Genomic DNA, 26482 nt, shown 5'->3' with positions numbered 1-26482 from the left:
GTGTTTATAAAAGAAATAGCCAATTATGTAATTCTGTGAAACAAATCTTAAATTATTCAATTCCAAGCTGATGAAATCTATCAGGATTTTCCAGGTTTTTCCTGTAAAGCTATTTTTTGTTTTGGATGTTTGTGCTGTTTGTTTTTAATAATATGAAACATTTATTGTTTCTTCACATGGTTTAAGTACTGTCAACAACAATGCAATTATCCCATTATCATTTCAAACACTTTACATTATATAGCTATGACATTAAACTTCAGTTTGTTTGTTGGGTTTTAGTGTTTTGTTAGTCCCTCATAAAATTTTTCCCGCTAAAATAAAATGCCCTGGCAAGAGCGCATGCGTGAGAGACGAAACGGCCCAGAAAATAAACAACAGTGATTCATCCTACATAGACGATCTTTGATTGAACCCGTCATGAACACATCAGCTCCTGATTGACACTCCGCCTGTCAAAAACACCAAAAAATAAACTTATGTCATGATGTAAGTTTGATACTAATGAACAAAATATGGATATTTATGTTTTATTTGTTCTGTTAAATCTTTAGCTACATCAGAATACGTGATTGGTTAAAACCGTTATAACATAGCTACCAGGCTAACCGAGCTAACGTTACTTAGCAGTTAGCTTAGTAGAAACAGCATTTTGAGATTTATTTTGTCATAATTTTATATTATTTACTTGAGAAATTTCGTTAGAAGTTACCTGTTTTGAGTGATATTACATGTTAGATTATACAAACGGGGGAAGATTTTCATTAAGAAAACAAGAAAATTGACTAATATTTTTCTGAAAATAAAAAGCTTAGCTTTGTTTTTGTTGCTCTTCTCATGTTTATAGGTGTGAAAACGACACCTGTGTCCCGACTGAAATGTTCTCTGCTGTCAGATTTAAAGCTCTGGACTATGTCTTTGAGGTGAGTTTGTGGCTCATTAATTTTAACTCAGAATATCTCTGAACACGAACAGTAATATTAATGTTGTCCTGTCTCTCTGTCATGGTGGAAAGTAACTAAGAATATTTACTCAAGTACTGTACTTAAGTACAATTTTAAGGTACTTGTTGAGTAATTTCATTTTATGCCACTTTATACTTCCATTCCACTACATTTCAGAGGGAAATATTGTACTTTCTACTCTCTTCCTCTCTTTCAGACCACCACCAGTATGAAAGTAATGATGAACCTGTTGGCACTACCAGCACCTTACCTTACTGGTACCAGTGACCTGTATCCTCACAGTGGGAACCTGCCTGAGGTCACCTACAGGACACCGTGGATCAGAGGTACACAGGTGGCCAAAGTGATGTCATATAAATATTATTCCACCTACTGAACTCTTGAGTGAAATGACACAGATTTTTTTTGGATTAGTCTATGAAATGTCAAAAAGAAGTTTTGTAATCTTGCAGTGACGTCTTCAGATGTCTTGTTTTGTCTGACCAACAGTCCAAGAATGTAATAAATTCAGTATAAAGTGATATAAAATAGATTCTCACATTTATCAAGCTTGAACCAGCAAATATTTGTATAATTAATGTGACTTGATATGAGCTGGAACTTTGGTATTAATACCATGATCGTGCTTAAATGTGTGCTTTTTGTGTGTTAAAGGGTAAATTACACTTTTTTACAGAACCATTACAAGTGACAATTTCTGAACTTGCCTTCTCCTCCGTCCCTGCGTTATCTACTTTCTTGCTGCTGCTGGCAACACCAGTTATGCTCTCACTTGCTTGTAGGCCTGTAGACAGTAAACCTTCATCACTGCAAGCATGATTGTTTGAATGTTACTGTATTTTATTCACATATGATATATGATTGTGAACTGAAGTATTTTTTTCTGTATTACACCCTTGTTAGGAAAGATAATCTCCACCTGCAGACTCTTCGTCAGCGGTTCTGTGCTTGACGACCTGGGAGGAAAAAAACAAGTTAATTCACCAGAGAGGTGCCGTCACTGTCAAACACGCCGTTAAATTATCTCATTTTACTCTGTTGTTTAATTGTTTCAATCATCATTTCATTGTTCATTTACCTTCTGTACTGTACTGTGCACTTGAAGATGGATAGTTTTGATAAAAATGTTTTAAATTCCAGATTTAATATCAGTCTGAGTCATGTGAGAGAGGACGTGGAGATGATTCCCAGCTCTTATCCCAACTCACCGGAGTATATCGACCAGGACGAGTATGTTTGTCTTTTAAAAGACTCAAAGGTCAATGAGCCGTGTCAGGAATCCTTTTTCAAGTTAACAGCTGACCAGATGTGTCATGGAAATAAAAACAAAGGTAACTCAACAGTCCTGTTAATCCTTTTAAAAGAAAAAAAATTAAAATCTGCATTTCCACACACACAGAATATGTGTGACACTGAAACATGTTTACATCTTTCAAAGATCTCGTCCTCCCGGAAGAGATGATGGTTGTTGATTTCCTGCCACAGTTTAAGAGACATTTGCCCGCGTTGAAAACCAAACTGTCCAGACTGAGGACGCTTCCCGTGGCCGACCCTCTGCTGAGCTTGACGGGTGACGCCATCTCCGAGGAAACGATATTCGGGTGAAAACTAGCTGCATGTGTTCATCCTGAAGTGTGTTTCATAGTCATGTGATTCAAAGTGTTTGTTGTATCTTTAAAAATCAGAAACTGGCTTCATTGTTCCACTCGTGTCGTAGTTTTTGTTATAATAATGTAAAATGTTAAAGCTTATTGATCCTTTCAGGCGCTGTGCATCTTATGAAAAGCCTCCTGATGTTTTCACCAGTGACGTTCGAATGTGTGAAAACATTCATGAGGAGTTTGTTAAAGAGTCATTGATGAAGGAAGAGGTAATTAAAAAGAGAGTAATGAATCTCAAATGATTTGCTCATGTATGAAATAACTTTAAAGTTGATCATTTTCCCTCCTGTAGTCTCTACTGTTGCCTGATGTTCTGGACGCTCTCAGACTGACCACAGAAAATTGCACCACTTTTTCAAGCATCTGTAGTCGTATGAATGTTACTCCTGAACAGCTGGACGAGCAACTTCCTGTCCTGGATGTGCTTCATAAAGGTGAAGATAAGATAAGGAGGATTTTTAGATTAAATTAAAATACACAGCAGCACAGAAAAGTCAACTGATGAAGTCACATTTCCTTCAGTTTCCTCTTCAGATGCATCAGTATCAGTGGACATTTCCCAGTATGTTTTACCAGAGGAGCCCAGCAGAGGATGCAAGATGAACGGAGGCCTGATAGACACAGATTTGGCAGGTACAAGATACAGAGAGCAGACACAAAAAAAATACTTAATTAGAAAAAAAGGGACATATTTAGACAGAAAACATTTTTATACAGCTGTTCATCTCAAATTTTACCTGTCAACAATCTACTAGCAGCAGCCACAACTTTCCTGTATTTTGTTTTTTTCCGGTGGCTTCCATGCACCTGTACTTAAAGGACAGGTTCACAATTTTTCAAGTCTGTCTTAAAACAACAGTCAGGTCTCCATATGAACACTGAAAGAGGTTTTCCTCGCTGGAAAAATCCACAGTGTGTCCACACAGTCACTTTGTGTAAAAATACATTTAAAAGATGATGTGAAGCTTATATGAGGCTTCAGTAGTCTGAGTTTTTCATATCAAGTGGATATCTGCCACATTTACAGTCTTTTTAGTACCAAATTCCCTCTTTGTGTTTCCCTCTTGAGCTGCAGTGGAAGTATAGTAATAAAAAGAGGAACTTTGGCACTAAAAAGACTGTAAAGTTTAAAGATATCTACTTGATGTGACTCATTTGGACGACTGAAGCTTCATATTAGCTTCAGATAAACTTTTAAATACATTTATGCACAGGAGGAGGACAACTGTGGATTTTGTCCCCCATCACTTACCTTGAAAGTACATTATGAAGGAATCTTCTAATGATCAGTATGAACTGGAGGAATGATTTCCTGTTTCTGCATGAAACACAAAGTCAGCAGTGGAAAACCTGTTTCAATGTTCATTTGGGTTCCTGACTGTTGTTTTAAGACAGACTTGAAAAATTGTGAACCCGTCCTTTAAACTTTATGTTCTTCGAAGGACGTTTGGTGCTTCCGTCTGAACTGGAGCTGAACGTAACTCTGACACAGACTCTCAAGACCACCGAGACTCGCGTCAGTCTGTCTACTGATGATCTACCGAGGGAAGAGTCGTCTCCGCTCCGCAGACTGTGAGTGACGTTATAATGTTACAGTGTGGTCAAACTTCTAATCATGACATCAAATAGCTGCTAATAAAATACTAATCAAACAAATCAAAATGCTTTTTCCTTGTTTTACATTACAGTCGGGCTGCAACTAACAATTATTTTCATTATTGGTTATTTTCCAGAATAATCGATTATTTGGTTGGTCTATAAAATATCAGAAAATAGTAAAAATGACCAGTATAATTTTCCAGAGTCAAAGGTTACAAGTTACATATTCAGTTGTCTTGTTTTGTCCGGTAAACAATCCAAACCACAAAGACCATCAGTATGACGACGAAAAACAGGAAATGACTGAAACGATTATTCGATTATCAAGCTAGTTGCTGATTCATTTTCAACTAAATCGATTAATGGACTAATCGTGTAGCGCTACGTTACACTAACATTTGAAGATCATCACTTTGGGCTCTAAGAAACTGTGATAGACATTTTTCATTATTTCCTGATGTTTTGTAGACTCAACGATTAACTGATAATGAAATTAATCGTTAGTTGCAGCCCTGGTTAATAATTTTTTTTCATTACTCTATAATTACTGTGCAGATGAAGAAGTAACCGTAAAACCCCAAACAGACACCAGACCAGAATTAAATGTCTGATTGTCTTCAAGCAAATGTGAGGGACAACTTCACAGACGTCACTGTTAAAAGTTTTAAATTTATTAAGTAAAGTAAAATAGTGGAAGCCAGATTTCCCAAGTTGAGCATTTACCCAAGAGGTAACTAAAGTCCAACAGTCTTGAGATCTGGTCTGGTGTTTTGTGACGTACTGTAGATGTTTGGTGTCAGCGAGAACTCAAACGGAGATGGAGACGGCACTTTGGAAGGCAGAGAAGCACCCGACCTTCGTGCTCGGCTTTCTGTTGGCAGGTAATAGAAAGATTTAGCTTTAAAATGTTGTATTTAAAGAGGCATTCGACCAGTTTTACACATTAATTTCAGTTTACTCGCCATTGAAAACTGTTGTATCTGGAGGAGGTTTTAGAAAGTTTTTTAGATCGGGTTTGGAGGCTCCAAACGTTTTAACAAAAAGTTTGAAAAGATAAAAACATTTACCAGGCAGGGAGCGACTAAAAGTCAGGATCTCTCACATCAGTTTTGACAATTTGACTCTTGTAAGTCCCCCCGAACATTATCGAGTGCATCTTTAAGAAGTAGACAGTCAATTATTATAAAGACACATGCACGTGTATTAGCACATTGATTATGATATTCTAAGTAGTTTAGATTTTTGTCTAGAAAAGAGTCTGATGGTACAATAATTATCTATCACTTTATTGATTGCTTCATTGCAAATTTTGTCAGTTCAAACATAAAATTTTGTTTTCAAAACTCCTTACAGATTTGAAAGTGCAGACCTGTTTGGTTTCAGAGTCTCAGTGTTAAATTAACTTCTAATGCAGCTGGTTTTGTTTCTTATTAAAAAATCAAATCTGTGTTTTGTTTTGTTTTTATCACAGAACCTCAAACATACGAACCAGCTGTTGACTTCCATCCTCTGTCTGAAGCCTTGAAGTTATTAGAGAAACAAAACTTTGTCAGTGTCGGTGACAAACTGCAGCCGCTGATGGAGGCAGGCGTCCCGCAGGTGTACATGAGCAGCTCCTGTGAGTTCACAGAGAGCCTGAACTCTGAGTTTCCATGTACTGAGGAAGAGGAGGAGGAGAAAGTGGAAGATTTCACAAAACTGTCACCTGAACATGTGGAGTGTGAGTATAGTCTGATCTCCTGTCAATGAATCAGTTCTCAGAGGATCAATTACATAGAATAAGAGTGAAAATCTATTTTATAATAAGCATATATTGACCATTGCTTTTACGCATTTGTTCAAACTTTTAAAGCATTAAAATTTGAGATTGTAGCAGTATATTTTTCCTTCTCTTCATCTCCTCCTGGCCTCAGTCACCGTCAGATCGATCCTGATGAGTCCTACAAACCAATCTCACCTGAATTTTCCTCATCTGAAGAAATCTGAAGCTGCAGCGGCCTTTCTCCAAAAAGAAACGATCGCTGATTCATCTCAGAACACCTTCCCGACACAAACTGTCAACACAAACAATAAGGAAGTGAAACCTGCAACTACCATGAAGACCGAACGTGGCATTACAGACGAGATGTTTTCAGAAGTCGTAGCCGTCTCTTCAGCTCATAAGAACAACATCAGTCACACAGGTAGAGACGTCCGTGAGAGCCCCTCCAGACCGAACATCAGAGACAATCACGCAGGTGTCCCGGTCTCCAGACGTCCACCAGAGGAGGACCTGGACCCTCTGTCCACCTTCATGATGCTGAGGTCCCAGCAGATAGCAGCAGCTCCTGCGACACCTCAGAGCTGCGTCAACAGTCCAGGTACGACTGTGCTGCTGCTGTGAGACTCATCTGGTAGAAATGAAAGAAAAATGCCAGAAGCTCATTTTTATCACCACCACATTTTTTTCTTCTGATTTTGTTTTCATGCTGCAGAAAATTAATTACAGCCCAGTGGTTTAATAGATCACCTATAAATGAGCTCACAGTAAAGGCTTCACCTTTATAGTGATATTCTTGTTTTCAGGTCTTATTTTGTGAGATTTTCATTAGTATTTGACATTTTTAATTATTATTAAGTCAGAAAAAAGTGTTTTTCCACATTGTTAAAGCATAACATGAGTTTTTCTTTTAATTTGGCTCCATCTTGTGGTCAAATGGAGAATGACACTGATAGATGGCAAAGAACCAACATAAACTAACCAGCAGTCACTGCAGGTGTCTAATTATTCTTCAAACAAAAAGGGTATGCATTAGAATAATCTGAGAGAGATTTAATCACATAAAATCCCACAATAGTAACTTTAATTTATTGTAAGAAACCCCAAAATTCAAACGTGTTTGGTTTCTAGTTACTTCATTTTGATCTAGTGCTGAAGGAAATAGTAAATTCATCGATAAATCGATCGACAGGACATAAATCACTGATCATTTTTAAGATCAATTAATCGTTTAAGTCATTTATAAAGCAAAAATTCCCCAAACTTGGTGGTTCCAGGTTCTTAAATTTGAGAATTTGCTGCTTTTCTTGGTTTCACATTGTTTTAAATTTAATATTTATGGGTTTGTCGGACAAAACAAGATATTGGATGATGTCACATCAGATATGATGCGATTGTGATGTTTTATAGACTTATTGATTAATACCAAACATTTTCTGCTTCCAGCTTCTTCAATGTGATTTGCTGGTTTTCTGTCTTACATGATTGTAAATTAAATATATCAATATAGTCAAATTTATTATATCAGGATAAACTCCTTGAGATGTATCATGTTGTTTTCAAAGGGTGTGAAATTATTCCTGGTTTTGTCCCATTGATCAGACATCAGTAATTTAGAGTATTCATCTCGAACTCTCAAAGATGTGACGGGCATTTTTCACTATTTTCTGTTATTTTATAGACTACATGATCAATTGGAAATGAAAATAATTGTTAGTTGTTGCCTTTTTTGAACCATTACCTACATTATGAGGTTTTAAGACTTGTTCTTGTTACGTTCTGTAACCTCACATTTATTTATCAGCACCACAGATGGACGAACAAACTCCAAAGACTCAAAGACCAGACGAGAGGCAAAATAACATGAGTGCTGCTGTCTCAAGAAACGCCACCAGAGAGCAGACAGCAGCTGGTCAGCCGACAGGTCGAGTCACCGGTCAGGTCGTCAGTCAGTCCGTCCCTCAGGACAGACGGGACAGCAGAGTCGTGCAGGTCCAGGCTACTGGTACGACACAAACTCAACACCTGCAGTTTAGAGACGCACCGATCTGACTTTTTCTCCTTGATTCTGAGTCCAGTACAAAATGAGGATTAAACTTCACTGCATGGACATAATTGAAATCCTTCTTCTATGTTTAACATGAGGATATTAACCACTGTACAGATCACTTCTTTATTATAAGTGGAAGCTATGAGTTAAATCTACATCTCTATGTCGAGATGAACTCGCCACAAAAAATGAACAAAGCAAAACAGAAAATGTTCGACTGTGTGACGTTTGAGTGACAGAATAATAACAATAACTGCTGGCAAATATTGATAAATAAGACAATATCACTGTGTGCACACAGGATTTCTATGGTGCTCAAAATAAAGTTAAAATACACGCCTGATGCAACTAAATAAGAAATCGAATCACTAAACTTATAAGACTACGAACTGTTTTTGATGCTGATCGGTCATGTTTCATACCTGAGCAGCTTAAAAAGGTCAATATCTGCACAGATATCAGATCAGTACATCACTAGTTATACTAGTTGTTATATTTATATGAAAGTTGTTACTTCATTACATTACTTCAGAATTAAGTTTTACACATACTAAATGATACAAAATACGCATTGTTACATTTACATTTTGCCATTTGGTAGCGAGGCGAGACAATTGAGTATTAGGCTGTATTCAGACCAAATCAGGTGGTGCGGTGAAAACGCCCGCCCTCCCATTCATTTGAGTCAGGGCAGTGCATTTCGTGGTCTGTGGGCGTTTTGGCCACAGCGGCACCACACCGGACTGCAGCCGGAAAGTTGAGCCAGAGTCAGCTTTTGGAGAAACGCAACCCGACGTCACTGCAGTTGAAGGATGCGGTGACCAATCACAGCCGGAGATTAGACTGATCAGAGCTGTAACTCTGCCATGAGGGAGTGAAAAGATGTTACTAGGAAGAGGGGAGGACGTTTCTCTTGGTTTGATAACGTTAAAATTAAAATTTAGACTTTGCTGTCAGCTTCCCGACTCATTTTTAAAAAGACAAGAGAAAGAGAGAGAGAGTATCAGTGGTTGAGTGAGCTAGAGAGTGAATGAAGAGAGGGAACGCTGGTGAATCAGATCAGTAAAACGTTACTTTCTTATTGTTTCACAGAGGTTATATTCTAGAGCACAAATAAACAAGCCCACACACCTCCTCTCAACCCTGCGTTGGTGGGCCACACCGCCTGACTTGGTCTGAATATGGCCTTAGATAGAGTACAATTAATCTGAATGAGCTGTGGTACAACTTTTGGGACCCAACTGTAAATATAAAGTAATAAACAACTGCAAGTAAACAAGTGCATAAGAAATACCATAAGCAACAAGAAGGACACCACTAATGCCACTAATATTAACACTAGAATAAACTCTACTTACTTACATGTGAGAATTTCTCCATTAAGGCACGACTACTTGAGTGCCTTCTTACCACTGACCAAACTAAACTGTAGTAAATTGTCTTCTGTGGAGAACAGAGTGGATAAGATGAATCAGATGGTTGTTGGAGGTTCGTGTTGTAAATCTTGATGCTGATCCGGCTCCCTTGCAGACAGTCAGCATCGCGCCTACTGTGAGCTGCTGGCCTTCGCTCGGCCCCGTCTGTCCTCCGCCAAACAGCTGGGGCTCAACCTCCCAGCGTGGGGAGACTTCAGCTGCTTGGCCCCGGACCAAACACACTTTATGCTCAAACAGCAGGAGAGGGCGCTCTGCAGGACGCACACGCAGAGCGCAGAGCTGGTCAGAGGTACGAGATGTCAGATTATCAGATTTTTAATGGTTTGCAACTGTAAACTGGAAAATGCAGCTATTAATCCATCAAGTCTATGTTTGAAAGATGTCAAAGTCCACTGCTGACTTTGTGTTTCATGCAGATCAGGAACCGCTTTTCAACCAGGTGGCTCTGATCCATGTGCTGGTGACGTTCAAGGACCTGCTGCTGAAGTGTGACCTCGGCACTGCTGTGGGTCAGTAACAACATGCTGCAGTTTAACTTTAAGATCCAGACGGTCGTGTTTTAAGATATATAAAAAAATATTCGGAATATTAATTTGTGTCAGATGTGTTTTCTTTACAAAAACACATTTGATTACCTTGTTAAAAATGCTTAAAACAACATCTACTCCTCCCTGCAGATATTGTTAATTCATGTTTAACTGCTGGACACAAGATATCTCCTACTTCACTATAGTCTATCCTTGATGTATGTGTGCTGGAGGCTTCAAGTTTCAACATGTCACTTGTGTAAGTTGCCTCCAGACTAGTCATGATGTCATAAATCATGCTCGTAGGTGCACTTTTTAAACTCTGCACATATGTCATTCTGCACAATGAAGCTCAAACATCCAACTGAAGTAACAGGAAGAAAACACATTTTTGAGTGTGCGGGGACTTTAAATGTTGTTTATGATCCATCGGCCAACACTCACTAACATACAGTAATATTTACCATACACAGCGATACTTACAGCTTTCTCTTTCTGCCCTCAGAGTGCCTGACGAAGGCAGCCGAGGCGTTTGAGGAGCAGAGTCTGGAGCAGCTGGTGAAGAGGCTGCAGATCATCCTCTACCTCAGTCACAAGAACCAGGAGTCGTCTTTCAAACTGCAGGAGCTGCATCAGCTGCTGGTCGCATGGCTGCACAGCAGAAAAGAACAAAACAACACAGACAAAGTCGGTGTTCACAACAAGATTGAAACTAGTTTATTTGGCTCGCAATTGTCTTTTCATGTAAACACCTGCTCTTTACTCTTGTTTACATTGTTTACCAGAAGTCCTAATAGCTTAATGCTAATTCTTGCTAATTGATTTGTCTCTTCTGTAGATTCTCGTCATAATATCGGTTGACTCTGACGACTGCAGATCCATAATCATTAAAGACTTGAACCAACTGACCGGTGAGCAACTGTCGATCTTTATCAGACATGTCACTCTAATAAACTTAAGTTATGTTTTTCCCTGTGTGGATGTAAAATAAATTAAATTAATAAACCAAACTGATCACAGGCCCAAACATCCGTAATATTCAGCAGTTTGTCTGATCATGTAAGTGTCATACAGTTAAGTATAGTTGTGTGTTTTTTGTCATTTTGGGTGCAGCTGTAACTGCTGTTTGTCCCGAGGAGAATGAGACCAAACTGAATGGTGCCATCGTGGTCAGCAGGTGGGTTTGTAGTATCCGCTTCATGAAAAATATACAGCTCTTTATCAGTTTATGTTTAATGCAGGTTTTACTGGAAGCAACATAATTTCACATATTAGGGCTTCAACTAATCATTATAAATTACTGTTATTGTTAATTGTTTAGTCTATAAAACATCAGAAAACCATGAAAAATGTCAATCACAACATCCAAAATTCCTCTTAAATTTGAGAATTTGCTGCTTTTCTTTGTCTGACATTATTGTAAATTGATTATTTTTCCATTTTGCACTATTTGTCAGACAAAACAAGACATAACATGATGTCACTTTGTGCTCAAAGTGACATCATGTTAAAAAGTAAAGTAAAAAAACAAATCCTTCATCAGGCAGAAACGTTTGTTTGGCCGTGCAGGGACTTTCATCAGGGAGAACACGTCCTGTATCACGCCAAGTTCCCGGGGTGATTGTTTGACCATGTTGAAGGAAATAATTTGAGCTGCTACTGTATGTTGAACAAAGTGTTATTTTCACACTCCCATCCTGTTTCACCAGCGTGTGCAACAGTGTGTGCGCGGTGGTGTATGAGAAGCATATAGGACCGGACTTCCCCTGGAACTGTTTCTCCCTGGTGGTGGACTACGACCATCCAGGACAATCTCCATGGGCCACAATCTGCAGAGAGAGGAGCATCAGTCACCTCGCCTTCAACACCATCCTCCCTGACGAGGGTCAGCAAATATATTTAGTATTCAGACTGTGATCACATGGTGCTAATTTGTGTGTAATTAGATTTTTTTTTTTTTTTTTCTAAAAGAGAAGGCGAAATCCTCTTGGTGCCTGGAGGACAACGTGCCCTACGTGTTGTTTGTGACTGAAGGGCTTCTCGACTGTCCGCTGCTGCTGCAGACGCTGGAGTCCGTGTAAGTTTCCCGTCCATGAAGACGAGTCTCGTTACTTCATATCCAGCTGGTTAAAATGCCTGCGGTGACATCACTTAGATACTGCAGACGCTGCACTGTGCTCACGCAAGAGCCGCTACGAACAGACCTTAAGAGGCACATACGAGTGATTAAAGCCAATTTGTGCCAATCATCAATTTTTTCATACTAAAATTTTTTTCTTAGATACAAAGGAAATTTATAAGTAGTTCAGATCTGTCTTACGAGTCCTGAGCAGATAGTCTGTCTTTTTTCTTAAGGAGAGAAACACGCGTTTGACTTAGAATTATAATATCTTAATTTTTACTAATTTAGAGTTTAGATATCGTCACCGTCCTAAAATAATGGCTCAAGTAATTTTTTCAGGTTTCTCAGAAAACACAAAAAAATCATCATGGTGCACAACTAGACACTGCACAACAGGCTACTATAATACCGGTCAAATGATGTTATGATTACTAATATTATGTTCAAGTGAGATTTTCATGAAATAAAAAACACAAAAGTAAAGAGGATCCTTTGTAGTTTTTTTTAGTTATACACATAATTTCTAGCTGTTAGATTACAATACAGTATTCAAATCTTTCTTAATTAGATCATGTAATGTGGAAAAAAATGAGACAAAAACTGTAGATGAAATATTGTTTAAAAGGCAGAAAAGAGTTAATAGAAAGCCTTGTAATCACTTGAAACAGAATAAAAAGACTAAATAACTACACAATATGACGATTTAGTCACACTCTTGACATAGACCATTATACTACAGGGGTAGAATCACATGATCAACTGAGGATGTAGGCGATTCTACCAGAGGTGGCCGGCGTCATGAGGAGATGATTAAGGCAAAAAAATTAGTTTTGTCAAAAAATGACTTGGGCAATTATTTTAGAAAAGTGATAATATGATACAGAAGTCAACTAAAATAAAAATATACACTCACTGAGCACTTTATTAGGAACATCATACTAATACTGGGTCCAGCCTCCCTTTGCTCTCAGTTCTTCGTGGTACGGATTCAACGAGGTGTTTGAGATTCTGGTCTGTATTGACATGATTGCATCACATAATTTCTGCAGATTTGTCAGCTGCACATTCATGCTGCAAATCTCCCGTTCTAACACATCCCTAAGGTGTTCTACTGGACTCAGGTCTGGTGACTGGAGGCCATTGAAGTACACTGAACTCACTGTCATGTTCATGAAACCAGTTTTAGAAGACTTTTGCTTTGTGGCTGCTGGAAGTAGCGATTACAAGATGGATAAATTGTGGCCATAAAAAGGGAACAATACTCAGATGGGCTGTGACAATCACATGATGATTGATTGGTATTAAAAGGAAACACATTAAAAGGTTCACAATTTTCAAGTCTGTCTTAAAACAACAGTCAGGTCGCCATACAAACACTGAAAGAGGTTTTCCTCGCTGTAATCATTCCTCCTGTTCATACTGGCTGTTAAAAGATCCCCTTAAAATGTGCTTTCAATGTAAGTGATGGAGGCCAAAATCCACAGTGTGTCCACACAGTCATTTTGTGCAAAAATACATTTAAAAGTTTATCTGAAGCTGCTTCAGCAGTCTGAGTTAGTCATATCAAGTGGATATCTGCCACATTTACAGTCTTTTTAGCATGTAATTCCCTCTTTGTGTTTCCCTGTTGAGCTGCGGTGGAAGTCTAGTAACAAAAAGAGGAACTTAATAAAAAGCAATAAAAAGACTGTAATGTTGAAAGATATCTACTTGATTTGACTCATTTAGAAAACTGAAGCTTCATATTAGCTTCAGATAAACTTTTAAATATATTTTAGCACAGAAAGAGGACTGTGGATTTTGTCCTCCATCACTTACATTGTAAGTGCATTATGAAGGGATCCTCTAATGGTCAGTATGAACTGGAGGAATGATCATTTGGGCTCCTGACTGCTGTTTTAAGACAGACTCCTAAATTGTGAAATTGTCCTTTAAAAGATTACACAAACCAAAGTCTTGTAATGTCCTGACAAATCAGGACATCTGAGGCTAATCTTTGTGAAGACAGTTATCATATAAACATATTCATAAAAGGAATAGTTTGACATATTGGGTGTTATCTAGGTTAGATGAGAAGATGAAAACCACTTTAACGTACATTAAACCTATGTATGATAGATATGCTAAGCTAAGCTAACCTGTGGCTTCATTTTTAACAGACAGACATGAGACTGGTATCTCTATATCATCTAACTCTCTGCAAGAAAGTGAATATTATATGTGGAACTATTTGTTTAATCCTGTCCACTTCTCTATGTCTGAACTTCATCCTTTAAAACGTCATTTCAAGCACTCAGAGATGGAGGCCGACATGCTGCCGCCTGCCCTCTTACATACAGCCACCACCGCCCCTGACATGAAAACTCACACGCTAGTGACAAGTGGGACAAAAGAGAAGGCAGTTAGACCTAGTTTTCCATTGTGTTGAGGAGGGGGAGGAGGTGTCTATTGTTCATTGTCTGCAGGTGGTCTTACAGTTGTAAGTTGGCATCAGCTGAAGGTCTGAGTGCACTTTTATCTAGAAGTGCTTCAGAGGTCTTAAAGGGAATCATTAACATTGTTTAGATATTATTACTTTGTGAAGCTCAGTGTGTTCCAGCGGTCATAAATGTTTGCAATATAGCCTACTTTAATTTCACCTGACTCACCTACGACCCTTTTGCTTTTTATATTCCCACAATGCCTTTTGAAACTCTTGACTCATTGACGACACATGGAGCATTTGTCTTCACCACTTGAGCCCTAATATCACCAAAAGTATCCATAAATTTATCCCCAGAAAAGGCCTGCACAAAATAAATAAATAAAGAACAAATAAACAAATAAATAAATAAATAAATAAAGAGTCGGAGAAGGGAACAGCACTTTTGTTGAGCTGTTTGCAACTTGTATACATATCCAGCTTTTTGCACAGGGTCATGAGGAGACTTTGTGTTGCTGAGAAACACCGACAACATATTTTACACTGTATCTGCTCACTTTAGGGCCGTATTGAAGCTATACGATGCTCTATATTGAGTCAATTAAACACTAATTGCACTAACTTGACAATTTGGGGATCTAGGGTTTCATTTTACGCACATTTCTATGTTATTCAGCACCTGAAGTATAGTAAGTGGGTTAAAAGGTTCAGTGACCTGTTGTAGTTTAAAATAAAGGGAAACACTCGCATGAGAATGAATTAAGCAATCAGCCGAGAAGAGTTGTACTGTCAGCGGAAAGGTTGGTCAACTCACCAAAAAAGTGATTAATGCACATGTAATAGATAAACTGAAGGAGCCACATGAGTAAATGCTGACGCCTGTAGATCCTGAAACAATCTTCTCACGGACAGAAACATATGATGTGAGTTCAGACGGGGAGAATGTAAACCGCCCGAGGTTAGAAAACTGAACAGAAGGCTGTTGCTGTGTTTACATGTAATGTCCCTGTGTGGATGTGTGGATTTACCTGGTACAGTTTGAAATAAATGACAGAAATGTACTGCTTAAGAACATAGAAAACCTGCCAGAACTTGTTCCAGTTCAGATGTGACAGTTAGTCACAGACTGTTCTGATAACTAATCCTGTTGCTGCATAATGATCTTTTCTTTAAAAAAAAATACACAATGTGTTGTTTTAACACTTTGTTTTTTGTGCGAATTAAACCAACAATACCAAAATCTTTTTAAACAGATTTATATTTTATATCTCCTGGATAATATTATTTTATTTAATATTCTTCTGTAATTTATCTGCTTTTTACTGTAGGATTTTATTACAGTCTCTCATGTCCTTTGTTAAATCACTTTATTTAGGAAAATGCTGTATAGGGCTGTAACTAACAATTATTTTCATTATCAATTAATCTGTTGATTATTTTCTTGATTAGTCAATATGTTGTTTGGTCCAGAAAACGTCAAAAAAAAGAAAAAAGGTGATCACTGTTTCCCAAAAAACCAATGTGACGTCTTCAAATGTTTTTTTATCCACAACCCAAAGATATTCAGTTTACTGTCATAGAAGACTACAGAAACAAAAAAATGACTTAAAATTATTAATCGCTTATCAAAATAGTTGGTGGTTAATTTAATAGTTGGCAACTAATCGATCAACATATTTTTGCAGCTTTAATACATGCTATACAAATAAAGTTATTATGAACAATAATGTGTTAATTATTGAGTTTTAGAGGTGTTGGTAGGTGAATTTTGTTACCTCTGGACAGAGCCAAGCTAGCTGTTTCTCTATGTTTCCAGCATAGAGACTCAGCATTATGCTGAGTTTCAATGATCATTTAGGCACCTGACTGTTGTTTTAAGATTTGTGAATTGTGAACTCGTCCTTTGAGGGGCCCAAAGTGTGCCAAAGAAAACATTCCCACACCAGTACAGTACACCACCAGCCTGGGCTATTGACACGAGACACAATGTCACTAAAATGACGTTCGTTCTCCAAAAAAAGAGCTTCATGTTTTCATTCAACCATTACTTCTGATCTTTGAAAAGTAAATATTTTTTTAATTGAAATATTAAATATGTGATGCTGCTCACTTTGGATAAAATCGTCTTCCAAAAGAATAAATGTACTTACATAGCTACTTTGATGCATTCTTAGTCAGACTAAGTAATTAAGATTTGTTTGTTTATTTGTTTGTTCTTGGCTGCTTCTGCCTGCTTTTGGGTATATTTTGAGTATATTACTCTTGAGTAGACTCGCATCATATCCTGACGACATGTTAGAAGTAAATCTCTGCAAGACTTTTTTTTTTCCCCAGAAAAAGTTTAAAATAATTTGTCTCTACCGTACTCGCCAGTGACGATAAGCTATCAGCTAAATGCCACATGGTGTCTGTATGTCTACTGCGTCTCAGGTTTAATATAACCATGCTGGAGAGGAGTCACTGTCCGTCCCTGCAGATGCTCGGAGGGACTCGTCACTACGCTGTGATCACGGTAGATGAAAGCACCGCTATCGTCGTTCAGGTACCGGGGATGGAAATACCTGTTGCGAGACACACACACACACACACACACACACACACACACACACACAAATCTGCAATGATTTTTCTTTTTTAGTGAAGCAACACATCACAGGTGAGACAAGACAGAATGTAATACAAAAGGTGACTTGAGGAGGTTTACAAATTATGGCGATACATGCATTGAGTCTATTCAAAGGCAGAAGCAAAAAAAATTAAAAAATTAAAAAAGGTTAAAATTGAGTGTGAATTTAAACTGTAGCTTTGATGTGGGGGGTGTGTGAGTTAGAGAAGGAGCAGAGCAGTCTGTGTGTGTGTGTGTGTGTGTGTGTGTGTGTGTGAGAGTAGAAGAGTAGTTGGGGTGAGTGATTTCAGTTTAAGAAGAACCAAGAGGGTAGAAATGGAAATTATGAAGGACTAAAAAATAAATAAATAAATAATAGAAAAAAACAGAAATCTAAATGTTTGAGTCTGTCAAGTCAAAAATATTTTTTAGCATATAAAAGAAAAAGAAATGTTTTTCTCAGAGAGATGACCAACAGTATCCTGGGTCCAACGCACAAGCAACAAGAAAAAAAAATAAAATAAATAATAGAAAAAACTTCTCTGATATTCTTTTGAATATCAGAGAAGATTGAAGATGTTTTAGAGAAGATTGAAGATGTTTTAGAATATAGAATATGATGTTTTTAAATTGAAGATGTTTTTTCCAGGTTGGAAAAAAACATACTGATAATAATAATAATAACAACTGAATAAATCAACAAAACAGCTATGAAGCTGGATTTGTTTTTGTTTTTTTTATCTCTCCCTACTGAGCTTCTTTACAGTCTCCAACCTGACAAACACAAGTTATACCTAATCCATCATCAGCAACTCTATGTATATATATATGTGTGTGTGTGTGTATGTAGGAGCAGGATGAACTGTGTGAGGAGCGGGCGAGTGAGGGAGTGGTGATGAGGCTGACTGCTCTCTCTCTGCAGTACAGCTGCTGCTGGATCATCCTGCACTGTCCCGACAGCCAGGGGGGAGGGTCAGTGTCCACACACACACACACACACACACACACACACACACACACACACACACACACACACACACACACACACCTTGTTCACAAAGGCTCACCATCACTGCTGCTGTTTATGTGATGGCAGATTTTCCGGCGAAGCTTTCAGGAACTTGGTGTTGGTTTATTCGTCTCTGGTGCTGTTTGGTATGAAGTCAGAGAATCTAGATGTCAAGGTACAGAACACAAACATGATGACTTTTTCTGTCTTCAACATTTTTTTCCTCCTATACGTCCTCGCTGTCATCTCAGATCTCTGCAAAGTCAGAAAATACCACCAGTTAAATGCCAGTAAAATATATCATTTGGAAGTCATATTAAAACAGTATTTTTTTAAATGAACGAACACTTGACTTGCTATATATCTGTATTCAGCCACAGAGAATGGAGATGTAGCGGTGAGACTCATTTTAAATGTTAGAATATGATGTAAAATTACGGTGCTGTGCAAAATAACAAAAAAAACCCCACTTCTACCATGTCTGTCAGGTGCTGATAGTGTCGGAGGTTTTGGAAATCGCCAAATGGATCAGTCAGATCTGCTTCCTCAGCCTGATGTCCAGTGACAAGGATCCTCTCAGTTACCTGGACAGAGACTGGCTGGCTGTCATGCCCTCACAGGTGACCTCCCACATCACAAAACCAGAGCAGGAAAGGTGCATGTTTTACCGCATGACTGCTGGACTACAGCTGTGTTTGGCTCCGTCCCTGAAAGGCAGTAGATTGGTCTAGAATTTGGTTGAGAAGGTTTATCTTTGGTTTATTTACCACTGAACAGTACCAGAACTTCATATCATTATTCACCTGAACCATGAAAACAGTATGTGTGTTTGTGTGTGTTTTTTTTCCTCCTAGGAGGAACAGTATCTGTTGCAGTTCCCGTGCATTAACCCTCTGGTTTGTCAGCTAATGCTGAACAGAGCAGCATCCTTCCAGTGGCTCCTGGGGGCCTCTCTGTCTCAGCTGAAGGAGCTGCTCCCTGAGGTGCCACATAAAGTCCTAAAGGTAATATAAAGTTTATCACTACCCTTAAAGTTGAATAATTCCACATTTTTGGAGATGCACTTATTCATTTTCTTGCCAAGAGTTAGCTGGGAAGATCATTACCACACTAATATCTGAAATATGTAAGAAATATCACTGTTTCTTGGCCGGGAGCAGTAACTTCCTGGAGTTTCGGCTGGTCGCCTCACAGTGAGTGTGTTTACATGCATGTTAGTATCCCGGCTTTGAGTCTTATCCTTGTTTTGAATCATATTCAGGATTTGGTGTTTACATGAACATGAGAAACATAGTTTTTCATATCCTTGTAAACATGATTCTAACAGTATCCAGGTTTATTAACGTCTGCGTGCAGGTGTGACTTCATTTCTGAACATCTCAGCTACTTATTTTCCTCAACATAGAGTCAGGCATTTCCAGCGAATAAGTAGATTTCCCAAATGTCAAACTTTTCCTTTATGTAAAGTATGTCAGACATATACAGTATGTTGCTTTGTTGACTCTGTGAGATAGATTTTTTTCTGACAGCGGCTCTAAATATGAGGTGTTAAGACACTTTGGTTTATGGGATCAATGAATCTCTAAATCAGAGTTAGAGGAAATATTTTGCAGCCACTTATCTTTCAATAATTAATTAAATGCCATTAAATCAAAAAAATACATTTTAGTACCTTTACCTGCAACAGTGTAGAATATGTATATTTGCTTTTTGGCCTGAAAGTGAATCAGAATCATGTTAAACTTTGATGCATTGTTTGGTTGCAAAAATCAAATAAACCATGAACCAGCTGCAGTATGTTAATGTTTCAGGGTTCGGATTAAATCATTACAATCACACTCATTGCATTATTATACTCCTCTCCTCTTCATCCTGGTCTCAGCTGTTCAGTGAAACTACCTCCCTGTACACGCTGACCGCACACCCCAACCAGCCAGACTCTCAGGATGTGATCACCGAGACAAACCATCAAACCAGTCCTCCCAACATCCCATGGACCACAAAAGCTGATCCCCATCCACAACACCCCATCGACCCCGATCCAGAACCATTCTCTAGTGACTACAACACCAGCTTCCTGTTAGACCCCGACACTACGGAGCAGGATGGCGACATGGATTTCAGAGTTGATCTGGGTTGTTCCTCTGGCAGCCCAGACTTCCAGAAGAGCTGGATGACCAGCAGCGATCCGTGGAAGGAGGACGACAGAAGCAGGGACGATGTGACGTTTTCTGGCTGGAGAGGCAGAGCTGGAGCAGCGGGGAGAGTCGTTGAGAGACTAAGCGACGAGTGGACACACGGGGCTCCAACAAACCTCAACGACTACACAAACTACCTACAAACCGTCCCTGACAGTCCTCTCAAGCTGGACTCCGCATTCAGTTACAGCCGCGTCCTGCAGCAGCCAGCCAACTCTCAGTTATCCCCCTTCTCTGCAGCCTACAGTGACCTCAGGCTTCCTGCAGAGGTCACGCTGAGGGGTCAAAGTCAAAGTAGCAATGACTGCCTCTCTAGTCTCGGAGGGACGGCGAGAATCTCAGCGAACTACGGCTCCAAATTCTGGATTGGACATGAGAGGAAGAGGAGCGGAGAGGCTGCTGGATTGGTTGGCACAGGTGAGTGATGGTGGCCATGTTTATTATTTTATTTACGTTTATTTAACAGATTAAAATGTTTTTTTGTGCTTGTTTTGCAGCGCTGACACCACTGAAGAAGGGGAGGTTAAGCTACGAGAGGGTTCCTGGCCGAAGTGACGGACAGACGAGGCTGAAATTATTTTAGACTGTTTTTTGTTCCTGTGGCCTGTTTGTAAAGACGAGACTGTGATATTCCCCTTAAGTTGACTTAAATTCAAGTTATTGATTACAGAATTCATGTTTCGCTTCTGAGTTTTTCTTCAGAAGATGTTTTACTTTTTACAAAAAGTTTTAAAACCAAACATTTTTCTAATTAACTCATAAATGTCAGACACTGTTGGATTTTTAACGAGCAGGTGTCTTTTGTCGAGTCATGTTTTTTCTTGGTGAGAAAAAAAAAATTGCAGTAAAATGCAGTATTTTCTAACAAAACAAGTAGCATTACTTATTTCTGTCTGCTGCTCAATTATAAAATACTAATATTTTAGTTTTTTATATTATATTGGTGCTACATTAGAGTGTTTATTCATATTAAGCTTTATTCAGTTGCTGTATTTTACAACACAAAAGAAACACATCTAAGTTTGTGATTTGTTGTATTAAATCACTACTTACTTACTAAACTGATATTTTTTTTAATTCAAACTGTCTTACACTCTTTTTAAAATTGTATTTCATTAAGTGTCCTAATAATAACTAAAAAAAAACATAATAAACTGCATCTGAATTGTGCACATATTGCTTTTCGCTCTGTTCTAATTGTGAGTTGTGTTGTTGTTGTGGGGGTGAGGGGGGGGTGGGGGGGGGGGTGGGAGCGAGGGTCTTTCCCAGCTAAACTGATAAAGTCTCTCATTTTAGCAGCTCCAATGGCGGGGGCTATTTTTTTCATTTAGTGAAGCAATCCCCTTATCGTCGTCTCTCAGCATGTGGAGAGAGCGCTTATCTTCACGAGCCAGCAGAGTGAAGCCAGCTCCCTCAGGAATGATCCCCAGACAAAGACGACCCCCGGGGGACATCGACTCCAAGCCTCCCTGCCTCTGGACAACCGTATCCAACACTGGCTGGCCACCATCAATAACCCGCTGGCTTTTTTTTCTTTTAAAACATCTCTCTCTGTCTCTCTGGCCTCTCTGCTTTCTAACAAGCGCCGGGACAAACAAAGAGACAGATACAATGTTTTGTTTTTTTTAATGGCACAGGAACAAAAGCTGTGGGCAGGACGGTGAAAGGAGTCCCCGTGTGAAGGCTAGGTAAACAGCAGAGTAATGGTGCAGTAATTGCCCCTGACGATACTTTAGCCCTGGACTGAATGGGGACATGGGAGAGATATTGTGGGAATTAGCAGGCTGGTTAAACCGAAGCCATCCTTTAGATTTGGATCGTACTCTGGCTACAGCTGTAAAGGTCACACTGCCGTTATCTTTAATCACAGACGGCAGTTAACTTTGTCACCTGTGTGTTTCCTCTCCTCTGTGAATAAAAAAACCCTGCAGCCCGGCCGAGGGCGGTTTCCTGTGACCCTGATGCACGTTTTTTTGGGTTACTGGATAGAAGTGACGGACAAAGGATGTATCCTAGAAGAAAATCAAGCAGAGTAGAAAGTATTTTGCAAAGACAAAATAGAAAACAAAACAAGAGATGAGGTGTCATGTCCAGGTATCTGACACAGTACTCACAATTAATCACACATACACACCAAACCCACCAGTACACCCTGCAACAGTTAGTCAATTAATCTATTAGTCGATCGACAGAAAATTAATAGACAACTATTGTGATAATTGTTTAAGTATATTTTCAAGCAAAAACATTTGCTGGTTCAAAGCTCTCAAATGTGAGAATTTGTTACTTTTCTTGGTCTTTTGGGTTTTTGGACTGTTGGTCGGACGTTTGGACAAAATAAGACTCCAGGATGTTGTGATGGGTGTTTTTTTTTTGTTTTTGTTTTTTTTACTATTTTCTGATGTTATTGAGCATTTATGATTATTTTAATTTTTTATTTATATGAATCAATAATAAAAATAATCGTTAGTTGAAACCCTACTTTGGACCAATAAGCAGTAACTAAATATCCAAAATAAAATATCTAAATAATAGTTTATCCCCACAAATACAAGGTATAGACTGACCTTTAATATTATTATGATTATTGTTATGATGATTATTATTAAGCTCACTGGTTAAGACACACATCTCATAACAGCAAAGTCAAGTGGTTCGATCACTCCAGCGGGCTTTTGTTGCATGTCGTTCCCCTTCGCTCTGTCTCGCCACTTGTTTCCTGTCGTCTCTGTCGCTACAATAAAGACATAAAATGCCCCCAAAAAGTAATTTGTATATCTGATCCAGACACAAAACGATTAATTGGAATTGAATAATGAACATATCTGTAAATATATATTATAAAATACCAATTTCTTGTTTTTGTTTTGTTCATTCTCTCAAATTAACATTCATATTATTAATCGATTTAATATCAGGCCGAGTTTTATTGAATCTGCAGGTTAATTATACGTTAATTGATTTACAAGTAATGACAGTGTGGCCTGCGTGCAAGAGAGCAACTTTAAGGAGATCATTAATGGAAAACTGAATCATGTTTATTATGAAAAAGTAACAGAGGAAGTGAAGAGAAATAAAATCCATTCACACTTTTGCTTCTCTGTGTTAGTTTGCTTGTAAACATGACAGTTACACTCGGTCAGTGATGTGTTGTAAGGGACAGTTTCTGTTATGTCGAAGTAGGGAAGAGTCCAGACATTCAGAGCTAATTTTATTAACAATTATGTAGAATCTTTCTGCTTTAAAGTCCTCTTCCACTCAAAACTATGTTTTTCTTCTTGTTCAGCACAGTTGAACGTCTGAGCTTCTCTGTGTTTGTTTTCACATTCATCTGCTGAAAGTGGAAAGTTTCTCTGAGCTCATTGAAAGTCCAGTTTTAAGGGACAGGCCTACAAGAGGTATTTGTGACATTTGGAGCCAGTGCTGGTCCAACACTCAACTTACACAAGTTTGATGTGGACACTTGAAGCCTCTATTAGACAAACACTGACAAAGGACTTTACAGAAGATGTTTCCTACTTCACTGTAAAGTAGTTAAACTTCTGAATTGAAATATATTTGCATATTTATAGAGACTGGAATTTTTAAATGGGGGAGAAGGAGGAGATGTAATTTTAAGGATTTTAATAAGATAAATGAACTTTTTTTGTGGAAAAACCATATCAGACACAAATTATTATTCAAAGTAGAGTATTTTATATAAATCTTAAAACTTGTCTGGAGGGGACTGATAGAGATAAATCTGCCAAACCAGATATTAGCTGATAGTTATTTATCTATAAATCTATATCTACTGTATTGACTATACAAAGTAAATGTGTAGATGGTAAACGTCATGAAAATGACTGTAGTGTCATCCGTCATTCAAGCACTTTTAGACTGAGTAGACCTGATGAGACTGCCAAACAGACCCTCATAACGTTCTTACACTTAATTGAATGTAGTTAATAGCAGAAGGGGCCTCGCAGATAAATTACAGGTCAGGTATAATCTTCACGTGGCCTTGCAGGTGTGATGAAGGTCAACACGCTGGCCGAAACACCCTGCAGTCAGCGTGTGGAGACTGGATGGAGCCAGAGAGTCGCGGTGCCCGGCCTGCAGGTGCAGCCTCTTGGACGTGCAGAGCGGCCCATGAATGGCCGATTCAGAAAAACGGCCCCCATCGGGCCTGTTCTCCAGGCCCGGGGCTAATCCCAACCCCTAATCGGATTATGTAAATTCCTACTCCACACAGAGACTTTTATGGAAGGCTGCGTCTTTGAAACAACACTTGAAGGGTGTAAAAAAGAACAGTGACAATTGGTTAAACTAGACTTTTTTTTTTTTTTTTTTAACCGAGCGGAGGTTGAAAGTGGGAGGCAGAGGGGGGGGGGGGGAGAGCGGTGAGGAGTGGTTGGAGAGAGGTGAGTCAGGACGCTGTAATTTATGTGTGGCCCCTTGGAATGGCTCAACAAGATTACCATAGTCATAACAAAACCCATATTGTTCGACTGTCAATCTGGATATGGTATTTTTACCTTTTGTGGCCCAATCAGGCTGAATTCAATAGCAGAGCAGCCAGTGATATCAAGCTCTTTTCCACAGCGGAGGGGACGGTGGGTTGTCCATGCCTAATGTCAGAGAAACAGAAAGGAACAAGTGTCCACAGCAGTAAGAGAAGGATCAGAGAGATGAACGTCTCAGTTTCACTTCAATGGGAATTTATTTGTCACCTTTAATGCTAACCTTCAAGGATTAAATGAGCAATGAATCATAAAAGCAGCACAAATAGTCACTTAAAAGGCTGTTGAGTACTGAGAGCGGACAAAAAAAAAAAAACTGAATCCCCTCAAATGTTGCACAGAAACACATAAAAAATCATTTCAAGTGATGATTTTGGGACAATATAACCACCGAGCTACCTCTTACGATAGAGAGGAGGAGGGGTGTGTGTGTGTGTGTGTGTGTGTTAACAATCACTCCTCAGTTAACACCAACCTCACACAATGACACAGAGCGGAGAGGCTCCACGACAGCACACGTCACACAATAGGGTTCACCCTGCTATAAAATGTGGTGGGATGCGAGCATGCAGCAGTCTTCCCCCCTACTCTCTCTCTCTCTCTATCTCTCTCTCTCTGTACCCCATCCCTTCCTCTCTGTCTCTCTCCCTCTCTTTCTCTCTCTCTCTGTCTGTCTCTTACTCTCTCCTTCCCTCTTGCTCTCAAGGATCTCTCAGCGAGCATGAGAGGACACAACTGAGTGGACGTTCACACTGGACTCCTGCAGCTGTGGACGCTGATGACCTGGCAGCACATTCGTAACTCCCTGAGCACCTGAAATTTCTGCACGTTCCTAAACACACCGACGCAGGTGAGAATCTTCTGAAGGATGTAGTGAAGGATTTTCTTTTCTTTTTTTTTTCCATCCTTGAGGGCATCCGTTTCCACTTTGATCAAGTAAATAATTTATCAGCAATGGAGTCACAGTGTACTCTTTGCTTGCAGGGTGATGCAAATAAGTGGGAGATTAAATTATTTAGAGTATTTATTTAACCAGCAGGTCTGTTGAAAATTAATTTATATTTAGAGTGAAGGCCGTGTGTGAGGCAAGAAAACTATTTTTTTTAAAACAAAAGGAAAAAATATGAGGGTAGTACAGAAAGAAGAAGCAGAAAACAAAATAAAAACTAAATGTTTTTGTTGGATTCCACTAATAATTTGTATCGATAGCTCTAATTTTTGTGCCTCTCTGACAGACATTAACTCAACTTTCTCCTTCCAGTCAGTCACCTAAAGCACCATGACCAGGAAGGTATTCACCAACACGAGGGAGCGCTGGCGCCAGCACAACGTTAACACAGCCTTCGCTGAGCTCCGCAAGCTCATCCCCACCCATCCTCCGGAGAAGAAGCTGAGCAAGAACGAGATCCTGCGTCTGGCCATGCGCTACATCAACTTCCTGGTGCAGCTGCTGGAGAGCCAGAGCGGTCAGCCGGCCAGCCACTCCCCCACCGCTCTTCTCACCTTCCTCAGAGGAAACATGGAGCAACTGCATTCCCCTCCGCACCCATGGGCCATGACTAGCGACACCGAGGCTCTGTCACCCGGATCCAGCTGCGACAGCACGGAGGCCTGGTAGAACCGGAGA

The 26482-nt window shown here is 39.2% G+C and overlaps 2 protein-coding genes across 2 annotated transcripts; both read left to right on the top strand.

The window, feature by feature from the left end:
* Positions 1 to 360: 360 nt before the first annotated feature.
* Positions 361 to 21538, top strand: LOC122965773 (protein shortage in chiasmata 1 ortholog). Its single transcript, XM_044329977.1, has 28 exons — positions 361 to 489; positions 848 to 923; positions 1162 to 1291; positions 1869 to 1956; positions 2106 to 2296; positions 2404 to 2566; positions 2730 to 2835; positions 2919 to 3060; positions 3149 to 3259; positions 4069 to 4198; positions 5012 to 5106; positions 5697 to 5945; positions 6139 to 6585; positions 7789 to 7989; positions 9565 to 9759; positions 9887 to 9979; positions 10503 to 10684; positions 10836 to 10908; positions 11111 to 11174; positions 11707 to 11882; positions 11969 to 12074; positions 16972 to 17083; positions 17997 to 18118; positions 18243 to 18330; positions 18644 to 18775; positions 19010 to 19159; positions 20038 to 20770; positions 20851 to 21538. The coding sequence occupies exons 1-28, from the start codon at positions 485 to 487 to the stop codon at positions 20934 to 20936; spliced, it is 4446 nt and encodes a 1481-aa protein (XP_044185912.1). The 5' UTR covers positions 361 to 484; the 3' UTR covers positions 20937 to 21538.
* Positions 17834 to 26482, top strand: tal2 (T-cell acute lymphocytic leukemia 2). The gene is made up of 3 exons (XM_044329965.1): positions 17834 to 17988; positions 25277 to 25705; positions 26117 to 26482. The coding sequence occupies exon 3, from the start codon at positions 26135 to 26137 to the stop codon at positions 26471 to 26473; it is 339 nt and encodes a 112-aa protein (XP_044185900.1). The 5' UTR covers positions 17834 to 17988; positions 25277 to 25705; positions 26117 to 26134; the 3' UTR covers positions 26474 to 26482.

Source organism: Thunnus albacares, chromosome 2 (assembly GCF_914725855.1).
Source record: "Thunnus albacares chromosome 2, fThuAlb1.1, whole genome shotgun sequence".
Taxonomy (NCBI): Eukaryota; Metazoa; Chordata; class Actinopteri; order Scombriformes; family Scombridae; genus Thunnus; species Thunnus albacares.
Note: the sequence above shows the minus strand (reverse complement) of the source record. Positions and strands in the feature narration are given on the sequence as shown.